This window comes from Crinia signifera, chromosome 1 (genome assembly GCF_055691185.1).
Source record: "Crinia signifera chromosome 1, ASM5569118v1, whole genome shotgun sequence".
NCBI lineage: Eukaryota > Metazoa > Chordata > Amphibia > Anura > Myobatrachidae > Crinia > Crinia signifera.
Window position 1 is genome coordinate 10,347,030 of NC_139217.1, and position 12,515 is coordinate 10,359,544.

Consider the following 12,515-nt stretch of genomic DNA (forward strand, 5'->3'; position numbering starts at 1 on the left):
GTCAGCAGACAGCACATACTGTACATGGCAGCATTGTGGAGGCACAGAGTGATGGGAGGAGTCTGATATACCATAACCCATCACATCACATGTGTAGTCAGCAGACAGCACATACTGTACATGGCAGCATTGTGGAGGCACAGAGTGATGGGAGGAGTCTGATATACCATAACCCATCACATCACACATGTAGTCAGCAGACAGCACATACATGGCAGCATTGTGGAGGCACAGAGTGATGGGAGGAGTCTAATATACCATAACCCATCACATCACACGTGTATTCAGCAGACAGCACATACATGGCAGCATTGTGGAGGCACAGAGTGATGGGAGGAGTCTAATATACCATAACCCATCACATCACACGTGTAGTCAGCAGACAGCACATACATGGCAGCATTGTGGAGGCACAGAGTGATGGGAGGAGCCTGATATACCATAACCCATCACATCACATGTGTAGTCAGCAGGCAGCACATACATGGCAGCATTGTGGAGGCACAGAGTGATGGGAGGAGTCTAATATACCATAACCCATCACATCACAGGTGTAGTCAGCAGACAGCACATACATGGCAGCATTGTGGAGGCACAGAGTGATGGGAGGAGTCTAATATACCATAACCCATCACATCACATGTGTAGTCAGCAGACAGCACATACTGTACATGGCAGCATTGTGGAGGCACAGAGTGATGGGAGGAGTCTGATATACCATAACCCATCACATCACATGTGTAGTCAGCAGACAGCACATACTGTACATGGCAGCATTGTGGGGGCACAGAGTGATGGGAGGAGCCTGATATACCATAACCCATCACATCACATGTGTAGTCAGCAGGCAGCACATACATGGCAGCATTGTGGAGGCACAGAGTGATGGGAGGAGTCTAATATACCATAACCCATCACATCACAGGTGTAGTCAGCAGACAGCACATACATGGCAGCATTGTGGAGGCACAGAGTGATGGGAGGAGTCTAATATACCATAACCCATCACATCACATGTGTAGTCAGCAGACAGCACATACTGTACATGGCAGCATTGTGGAGGCACAGAGTGATGGGAGGAGTCTAATATACCATAACCCATCACATCACATGTGTAGTCAGCAGACAGCACATACTGTACATGGCAGCATTGTGGAGGCACAGAGTGATGGGAGGAGTCTGATATACCATAACCCATCACATCACATGTGTAGTCAGCAGACAGCACATACTGTACATGGCAGCATTGTGGAGGCACAGAGTGATGGGAGGAGTCTAATATACCATAACCCATCACATCACATGTGTAGTCAGCAGACAGCACATACATGGCAGCATTGTGGGGGCACAGAGTGATGGGAGGAGTCTGATCTACCATAACCCATCATATCACAAGTGTAGTCAGCAGGCAGCACACACATGGCAGCATTGTGGAGGCACAGAGTGATGGGAGGAGTCTGATATACCATAACCCATCACATCACACGTGTAGTCAGCAGACAGCACATACATGGCAGCATTGTGGAGGCACAGAGTGATGGGAGGAGCCTGATATACCATAACCCATCACATCACATGTGTAGTCAGCAGGCAGCACATACATGGCAGCATTGTGGAGGCACAGAGTGATGGGAGGAGTCTAATATACCATAACCTATCACATCACAGGTGTAGTCAGCAGACAGCACATACATGGCAGCATTGTGGAGGCACAGAGTGATGGGAGGAGTCTAATATACCATAACCCATCACATCACATGTGTAGTCAGCAGACAGCACATACTGTACATGGCAGCATTGTGGAGGCACAGAGTGATGGGAGGAGTCTGATATACCATAACCCATCACATCACATGTGTAGTCAGCAGACAGCACATACTGTACATGGCAGCATTGTGGGGGCACAGAGTGATGGGAGGAGTCTAAAAAACAGACACCTCAACGGGTTGTTCAGACTCCTTGAATCACTGACTGAGATTAGAAAATTTATCAGCCTGATGGTCAGCAACATGGAGTCATGGCCCCATGCTGAGAAGGTCGCGACCCACTTTGGGGTCAGGATCCACAGTTTGAGAACTGCTACACTAACACATGAAGGAGGGCCCCAATGAGTATATACTGTATATCTCTCCACACATTACAGTCACAAACACAATATGACTCCATAAACAGTGGTGGAGATGATGCATAGATGATAGAACATCGATGGTAGCAGCTCAGACATAGTAGTAGCAGTACTGACATGTATGAGTAGAATGGATGTTTGAAGGACAGTGGTATCGATGTTAGAACGGTGATACGGACAAATGAATGTTCATTGCCATGATGCGATGTGAACCATCGATAGAATATTGGAGACAACAATACTTGAAGAGGAAATGTTCATTAGCATGATACGATGCGAACCATCGATTGGATAACAGAGGAGTGGAGCAGGAGTGCGAGCTGCCCGGGAGCAGCAGGAGTGCGAGCTGCCCGGGAGCAGCAGGAGTGCGAGCTGCCCGGGAGCAGTAGGAGTGCGAGCTGCCCGGGAGCAGCAGGAGTGCGAGCTGCCCGGGAGCAGCAGCAGTGGTGTAGCTAGGTGCCACGGCGCCCGGAGCAAGGGCATGTTTCGCGCCCCCCCCCCCCCCCGAATTTGTAGTAGGTGAGGCACCTGCTCCGTGAAAAGTGGGCACGGCCCAACATTATACCACACACCGTAATGCCCATTGCACATTTTAGCAAACTTTGTAATACCAATTACACATAAAGCCACAGCCATAACGCCAATTACACATAAGGCCACACATGATGCCAATTGCATACTATAGAACACACCGCAATGCCCATCACATACTAACACACCGTAATGCCCATCGCATACTAACACACTGCAATGCCCATCGAGGATAGTGCACAACAGGGTGGGTGGGTGAGGATAGTGCACAGCAGGGTGGGTGGGTGGGAGAGGATAGTGCACAGGTGGGTGGGTGGGTGAGGATAGTGCACTTCAGGGTGGGTGGGTGAAGATAGTGCACAGGTAGGTGGGTGGGTGTTAGAGGATAGTGCACAGCAGGGTGGGTGGGTGGGAGAGGATAGTGCACAGCAGGGTGGGTGGGTGGGAGAGGATAGTGCACAGCAGGGTGGGTGGGTGGGAGAGGATAGTGCACAGCAGGGTGGGTGGGTGAGGATAGTGCACAGCAGGGTGGGTGGGTGGGAGAGGATAGTGCACAGCAGGGTGGGTGGGTGGGAGAGGATAGTGCAGAGATTAGTGCACACCACCCCACCCACAGCCGGCAAAGCAGCAGCGGTGCTTTCCGCGCACCCCCTCCCCCCTGTCGCCGGGCTTGCCCGCTCCCGGCTCCCCGCTGTGCACGGTGCTGCTATTTAAAAGTCACTCACATCTCCCGCTGGACCGCGCTAGCCAATAGGCGCTCACGGTCCAGCAGCCAATCAACTGGTGGCTGCTGGACCGCGAGCGCCTATTGGCTAGCGCGGTCCAGCAAGAGATGTGAGTAACTTTTAAATATACCACGTAGCGGGCAGTGGGGAGCCGGCGGGGGCGCCGCACTGAGCTGGGCACCTGAGCGGGCGAGATGGCGGTGCCGGCACAGCTCCGGCGCCATAATAGCTTCCTGCGCCTGGAGCTGGTGCTCCACCGGCACCGCCCTCGCTACGCCTCTGAGCAGCAGGAGTGCGAGCTGCCCGGGAGCAGCAGGAGTGCGAGCTGCCCGGGAGCAGCAGGAGTGCGAGCTGCCCGGGAGCAGCAGGAGTGCGAGCTGCCCGGGAGCAGCAGGAGTGCGAGCTGCCCGGGAGCAGCAGGAGTGCGAGCTGCCCGGGAGCAGCAGGAGTGCATGTAGTAGCACTACTAGAAGTCAGGCTGTGCTGGAGCTTGTAATACTGGGGGACAGGAACATCCAACTGGAGGTTTGACAATTGAAGCACAGACAGAGTGCAGGAGTATTATTATACCTGCAGGTAGCAGGAGGATTGGCTGACCAATTACCAGGTGGGATTCTGCGGTGGATTGGCTGGGAAAGTCCATGTGATACTGGCAAACATGGCTGCACCTATGTTTGTCTGTGGAGGGAAAGGGCATTTGTTTGCCGCATGACTGAGACTTATAACAAAAGCAGTAATGAGGACAGCTGCAGTGAGCTGGGGAATAGCATTAGGCAAGACTGCAGGATATCCTGCAGCATCAGGTGATCACTGGGGAGACTGCGGGATATGCCGCACAGCTGCAGCACCAGGTGATCATTGGTGAGACTGCGGGATATGCCGCACAGCTGCAGCATCAGGTGCTCACTGGAGAGACAGCAGGATATGCCGCACAGCTGCAGCACCAGGTGATCATTGGGGAGACTGCGGGATATGCCGCACAGCTGCAGCACAAGGTGATCACTGGGGAGACTGCGGGATATCCCGCACAGCAGCAGCATCAGGGGATCACTGGGGAGACTGCAGGATATGCCGCACAGCCGCAGCATCAGGTGATCACTGGGGAGACTGCGGGAAATGCCGCACAGCTGCAGCCTCAGGTGATCACTGGGGAGACTGCGGGATATGCCGCAAAGCTGCAGCATCAGGTGATCACTGGGGAGACTGCGGGATATGTTGCACAGCTGCAGCATCAGGTGATCACTGGGGAGACTGCGGGATATAACGCACAGCTGCAGCCTCAGGTGATCACTGGGTAGACTGCGGGATATGCCGCACAGCTGCAGCATCAGGTGATCACTGGGGAGACTGCGGGATATGCCGCAAAGCCGCAGCATCAGGTGATCACTGGAGAGACTGCGGGATATGCCGCACAGCCGCAGCACCAGGTGATCACTGGGGAGACTGCGGGATATGCCCCACAGCTGCAGCACCAGGTGATCACTGGGGAGACTGCGGGATATGCCGCACAGCCGCAGCATCAGGTGATCACTGGGGAGAATGCGGGATATGTTGCACAGCTGCAGCATCAGGGGATCACTGGGGAGACTGCGGGATATGCCGCACAGCTGCAGCATCAGGTGATCACTGGAGAGACTGCGGGATATGCCGCACAGCTGCAGCATCAGATGATCACTGGAGAGACTGCGGGATATGCCGCACAGCTGCAGCATCAGGTGATCACTGGGGAGACTGCGGGATATGCCGCACAGCTGCAGCATCAGGTGATCACTGGGGAGACTGCGGGATATGCCGCACAGCTGCAGCATCCGGTGATCACTGGAGAGACTGCGGGATATGCCGCACAGCCGCAGCACCAGGTGATCACTGGGGAGACTGCGGGATATGCCCCACAGCTGCAGCACCAGGTGATCACTGGGGAGACTGCGGGATATGCCGCACAGCCGCAGCATCAGGTGATCACTGGGGAGAATGCGGGATATGTTGCACAGCTGCAGCATCAGGGGATCACTGGGGAGACTGCGGGATATGCCGCACAGCTGCAGCATCAGGTGATCACTGGAGAGACTGCGGGATATGCCGCACAGCTGCAGCATCAGATGATCACTGGAGAGACTGCGGGATATGCCGCACAGCTGCAGCATCAGGTGATCACTGGGGAGACTGCGGGATATGCCGCACAGCTGCAGCATCAGGTGATCACTGGGGAGACTGCGGGATATGCCGCACAGCTGCAGCATCCGGTGATCACTGGGGAGACTGCAGGATATGCCGCACAGCTGCAGTGCAGCATCAGGTGATCACTGGGGAGACTGCGGGATATGCCGCACAGCCGCAGCATCAGGAGATCACTGGGGAAACTGCGGGATATGCTGCACAGCTGCAGCATCAGGTGATCACTGGGGAGACTGCGGGATATGCCGCACAGCTGCAGCATCAGGTGATCACTGGGGAGACTGCGGGATATGCCGCGCAGCTGCAGCATCAGGTGATCACTGGGGAGACTGCGGGATATGCCGCACAGCTGCAGCATCAGGGGATCACTGGGGAGACTGCGGGATATGTCGCACAGCTGCAGCATCAGGGGATCACTGGGGAGACTGCGGGATAAAGTTGTCGACTCCTGGGATAAAGACTGAGAACCACCTGCCTCATTGCCGCACGGCTGTGGGTTCCGCCTTGTTTGTTGGCATTTACCGACTGGACCTGAACTGCATGACCGTACTGTAGATAGGAAATCTGACCCAACACTCGGAATATTGCTCAAGCTCGAGAATGTTTGGTGGCAAAAGAGATTCTTGGTGAGACCGGCGACCCTGGAATTGCGAATCTCTAGTCACTGCTGCCCAAACGTGCAGACGAACCCAATCCCACATGCCAAAGGAACCACCCACCAGGAGATGATCCTACTGCACCCACCACAGCAGAGATATCCTCGCCCAAGGTGAGAGACGAACCAACTGATGCAGAAACAGATAAGACCCCAACCACTTGGAAATCGTAGTCTCTGACCAGGAGGCTGAACCTGAAGATAGTCCATGGCCTCTGGAACCTCTAGGTGCAGAGGCGGAAGCACCCATGGCATTCTCTTGAAACCTGGACAGGGCCCAAAAGGACCGAAGGGATGGACTCAAATAAGCCACTAAACAAGGAGGAGGAGCTGCGGAGGTCATAAACGTGGACTTACCACCTGTAGCTTGCAAAATCCATCAATCTAAAGCTGGTCCAAAAAGAGCATGGCCGGACTGGTTATTAAGGCCAGGGCCTCCACATCACATTTCAATTCCATATCTGCCTGACATTGGCAAAGCCATAGTGCACGCTAAGCAGAGAGCGCCATCGTATAATAAAGTGCTGGCTCCCCAAATCGCCAATCTATACCCAATGTAAACCTGCCATCCAGCGTCCCCTACGGATGATACAGAAAACGGTATTCCGTATTGCGTGCACTCATCATACAGCAATCTGCTGGAGTAATCGGTTACCAATGCCTGCAGAGTCTTCTCGCGTTTCTCAATGAACATTTCAAGACCCTTTATTTTCTCCCGTATCCAAGTCTTCTTCGATGAGGTCTGAAACAAACAAAAAATTGTCATCTTGGTAGTTTCATGTTACCCCATGTCCTGCAGCCAAAGCCGTCCATAGATCAGACTCATTACATCAGTGTTTCCCTCCAGCGGGCATGGCCAGGGAGGGGGCAATACATCCTTTCACCCACTCCGGTGCTGCAGACATACTGACCCCCTGCTGCCCCTTGTTTATCACATCTAGGCCCTTCTCCTAAGATTGCCTGACTATGAAATCCCTGCAAAGCATGCACTGGCCATACCAGCTGTGGGCGGGCGCTTTCACTTTATTAACCCTCATGATTTGTCTATGATATTAATATATGTTCAGCGTTTCCGATCATTGTCCTGCTGAATAATTGTATGCAATGCACTAACCACTGTGAGCCATATACGCCTCTCCTCCGCAGGATAGGAAGCACTACAGGAGGAACATAGCAGCTCATACACATACTGTTCTCCATATACTCCTCTCCTCCGCAGGATAGGAAGCACTACAGGAGGAACATAGCAGCTCATACACATACTGTTCTCCATATACTCCTCTCCTCCGCAGGATAGGAAGCATTGCAGGAGGAACATAGCAGCTCATACACATACTCATCTCCATATACTCCTCTCCTCCGCAGTATAGGAAGCATTGCAGGAGGAACATAGCAGCTCATACACATACTGATCTTCATATACCCCTCTCCTCCGCAGGATAGGAAGCATTACAGGAGGAACATAGCAGCTCATACACATACTGTTCTCCATATACTCCTCTCCTCCGCAGGATAGGAAGCATTGCAGGAGGAACATAGCAGCTCATACACATACTCATCTCCATATACTCCTCTCCTCCGCAGTATAGGAAGCATTGCAGGAGGAACATAGCAGCTCATACACATACTGATCTTCATATACCCCTCTCCTCCGCAGGATAGGAAGTAATATAGGAGGAACATAGCAGCTCATACACATACTGTTCTCCATATACCCCTCTCCTCCACAGGATAGGAAGCATTGCAGGAGGAACATAGCAGCTCATACACATACTCATCTCCATATACTCCTCTCCTCCGCAGGATAGGAAGCACTACAGGAGGAACATAGCAGCTCATACACATACTGATCTCTATATACCCCTCTCTTCCACAGGATAGGAAACACTACAGGAGGAACATAGCAGCTCATACACATACTGATCTCCATATACCCCTCTCCTCCGCAGGATAGGAAACACTACAGGAGGAACATAGCAGCTCATACACATACTGATCTCTATATACCCCTCTCCTCCACAGAATAGGAAACACTACAGGAGGAACATAGCAGCTCATACACATACTGAGCTCCATATACTTCTCTCCTCCACAGGATAGGAAACACTACAGGTGGAACATAGCAGCTCATACACATACTGATCTACATATACCCCTCTCCTCCGCAGGATAGGAAGTAATATAGGAGGAACATAGCAGCTCATACACATACTGTTCTCCATATACCCCTCTCCTCCACAGGATAGGAAGCATTGCAGGAGGAACATAGCAGCTCACATACTGATCTCTATATACCCCTCTCTTCCACAGGATAGGAAACACTACAGGAGGAACATAGCAGCTCATACACATACTGATCTCCATATACCCCTCTCCTCCGCAGGATAGGAAACACTACAGGAGAAACATAGCAGCTCATACACATACTGATCTCTATATACCCCTCTCCTCCACAGAATAGGAAACACTACAGGAGGAACATAGCAGCTCATACACATACTGATCTCCATATACTCCTCTCCTCCGCAGGATAGGAAGTATTACAGGAGGAACATAGCAGCTCATACACATACTGATCTCTATATACTCCTCTCTTTCGCACGATAGGAAGTATTACAGGAGGAACATAGCAGCTCATACACATACTGATCTCTATATACTCCTCTCCTCCGCATGATAGAAAGGAATACAGGAGGAACATAGCAGTTCATACTATAGATGAGCGGGCACGGATTGCCCAGATCTGAGCCCACCCAAAGCTATAAATCAGATTTATAGATGACCTGTTCCTCATGTGGACAGGCCCTATAGATCTCCTCACTCAGCATATCTCCATCATTAATTCAAGTTCATCCCCCATCAAATACACCATTAATGTACAGCCTCAATCCATCAGCTTCCTGGACGTAAAGGTCAGTTTATGTGCAAACAAAATTGTTACCGAGGTATTTACCAAACCTACGGACCGAAACACACTACTACTGTCATCCAGCCATCACCCCCGAGGTCTCAAACGTGGTCTCCCGAAGTCACAGCTCATGCGGGTGGCGAGAATATCAAGTACACCTGAAGCGGCACTACACAGCACTAATATGATCGTTGCCAGATTCGTCCAGCGAGGGTACAACCTCAATGACCTTAAGACCACCCAATTGGAGGTACTGAATACGCCCCGTGTCGACTTACTACAACCCACCCAGCGTACCAAAAAAGACACTCTACCATGGAAACAACGGTACACCACCGCCAGCCCAGTGGTCCAACGTGCCACCACAGCCCTGTGGCCTATCGTTAAATCTGATCGCTCACTTCCATGTTTCAATAGAGTTCGCCCCATGGCCTGCTACACACGAGGCAAGAATATCAAGGACAAGGTCATGCACGCCGACATCACCGGCTTCGAGTCTACAGCTCCCAAAGCCCACTTTTTACATAAACCACCTGGCTGCTACCGATGCCTCAAATGTACCACCTGCCGCAATTTGGTAGTATGCAAGACCTTCCAGCACCCTCATTGTAACCAGTCTTTCCGCATTCACCAGGTCTTGACTTGCCTCACCACTCATGTTATTTATCTGCTTTTTTGTCCGTGCCGACAGCATTATGTCGGCAAAACTATAAGAACCATCCGGGAACGTATGGCCCTTCACCGTTCCGCCATAAACAATGCCATCTCTTCCAAAAAAGCAGACCAACCGGTGGCCCGTCACTGCTTGGAGGCTGGGCACACAGTTGCTGATATTAAGTTTATACTCATCGACCACGTACCTGTGTTGACCAGAGGGGGTGACCGAGATGGCCTCTTACTGAAACTTGAGGCCAAATGGATTCACAAACTCAATACTGTCAAGCCATTCGGCTTAAATGACAGGATGAACTGGAGTTTATTTTTCTGAATTCTTGAGATGCGACCGCACGCATGTTGACACGGCTGTCGACATTGACTTTGATTCCACCATTGCCCCACAGCTGCACATTGCCGCAATATCTTTGGGTCTGGACGTTGCTACAGCACCTTTCACGTATAATCAGTGCCCCTCATCTGCCCCTCTGCTAGCAGCGCTATACATCCGCTTCTCCTTTGATCCCCCGTACTGGATACCCCCAGCAGTGCTACTTCTGCTGTATGGACCATGCTGATATGGTTATCGACACTGACTCTGGCTATATTGTTGCACTCTGCCGCGCTGACTCTGACATTGGACCTTGCTATGCCCCTCCGTCAGCAGTGCTATCCCCCCCGCATCTCCAACGATCCCCCGCGCTGGTTATTTGACATGTATACGCTCTGTTGTTTTATTCATGCGTCTGTCCCGGCTTGTGGGGATTCTGATTGGTTGCCGGGGACGCTCGCCCTACCTGTCTGCGTTGCTATGCAGCAGGCGGGGTGACGTCAGTGGTGCGCGCTCCTGCCTCAGTGACAGGAGGTGTGCGCGCTGCACCCGGTGACTGGTCGGCATCACATGGAGCCAGTAAGTGATTTCTTATGTTATATATGTCTGGTCCCGCCGCCGTGCGGGCATACACTTGTATGCTTGTTACATGCTGTCTTGACAACGATACCTCTGAGTATCGATAGTTGACCTTGCCATGTAACCATTTTGCTTATATGATATAAAATCTTTGAAAAAGACCCCTGGAGTGACACGTCCATTCTTCACTATATTTCACTCCTTCTCGTTGGCACCCGGGGCAATTTACTCCTTGGATACTTGAGTGCCGGTTCGTCCCTACGTTCTCCACACACAAATATATATACACACACACACACACACACACACACACACACACACACACACACACACACACACACACATTATATATATATATATATATATAAAAATATAAATTGTCTAGATCTTTGAAATTGAAAGAGTATTTTACTAAAAATAAAAGTAATGTGATTGGTACTACTGTTAATGACATCCCTGAACAAGTACGTAAACTCCAACCGAGATCAGTATTTGAGCCATTATCCAACAATGCAACCATCAAAACCTTTAATAGGATGCTAGCCCATGAGGTGTCTATTGAACTCTCTGAACCCTCAGGTAACATCAACAACTTTAGTAATCTCTCACGAGATGAATCCATGGCATTGAAGGATTTGAGCTCTTATACTGATCTTGTCATACGCCCCGCCGACAAGGGCGGGGCAATTGTATTGCAAAATTTGCCAGATTATATGTTGGAAATTGATAAACAACTTGCCGACCAAAATGTGTATAGACTGCTTCGCAAAGATCCTACAGATCAATTTGCCAAAGAATTGGATAGTGTGTTGAGTGAGGGTGTCGCTTCTGGTATTATCAGTTCTGATTTATCTAAAGCATTACAACAACATGAACCAGTGGTACCCTTGCTCTACACACTTCCCAAGATCCATAAGGGCATTTTGCCCCCACCGGGTAGACCCATTATAGCCGCCAGAGGCTCTCTTTTTCAGAATATCTCTACATATATAGACGCCATGTTACAACCTTGTGTAACTGCCACTAAAGGGTTCCTACGAGATACTACTTCTTTCCTTGAACGCCTTAATGAGTTGGATAGTATACCTGATGAGTGTTTACTTTGTACCCTTGATGTATCAAGCCTTTATACGGTCATCCCCAACGACCAGGGACTTCTGGCTGTCAGGAGATTGATCGAGGGGAATGCACTGTATAAAGGTCCAGATGTGGAATTTTTTCTTAGTCTGCGTGACATGGTGCTCAAGCATAACTATTTTCTTTTTAATGGTAAATTTTACATCCAGATGTCCGGCTGTGCCATGGGCAGTAACTTTGCGCCAGCCTACGCCAACACGTTTATGCTCCAGGTGGAGCAGGATATCTTCTTTTCCAATCCCTATGTATCTGGCATGGTCACGTTCTATGCCAGATACATAGATGACCTGTTCCTTATTTGGAATGGGCCACTGCAGGAACGCAGTAGCGCACGCAGGGGGGGTTTCTGAGTACCCAGAAACCCCCCCAGGAGTCTAAGTGCCCTAGGCTGAAAGCTGAGGGTCTCCTCTTTCCATGGGTACAAGCATTTTAAAAATCGGCCCTTGGGAACCGGAGATATCTGACTTCAAAGCAGTGGTCCCCATCCAAGCCTGTTAAATGCTCTTCCCAGTCAGATATTTCAGGTTCTGTCTGACTTAGAGTTTTTCTGAGGATATATTCCAAAACCTGAGACTATTCCTCTTTGATAGACACTAGTAGCTTGTCTCTACTGATCCCAGATCCAGAGATATCAGCCTTCCAGCAGCTGGTTACTGCTCCAGCTCCACACACCTGGTATGTCGTTTTATATTCTT

The 12,515-nt window shown here is 50.8% G+C and overlaps 1 protein-coding gene across 1 annotated transcript in view; it reads right to left on the reverse strand.

Annotated features, from left to right (window-relative positions):
- The window catches only part of LOC146060726 (uncharacterized), a 147,283-nt gene that overhangs the window by 19,285 nt on the left and 115,483 nt on the right, over positions 1–12,515 (reverse strand). The window contains 1 exon segment of the mRNA XM_083174327.1: positions 6,867–6,953. Within this exon segment, the coding sequence (XP_083030453.1) occupies positions 6,867–6,953 (87 nt within the window).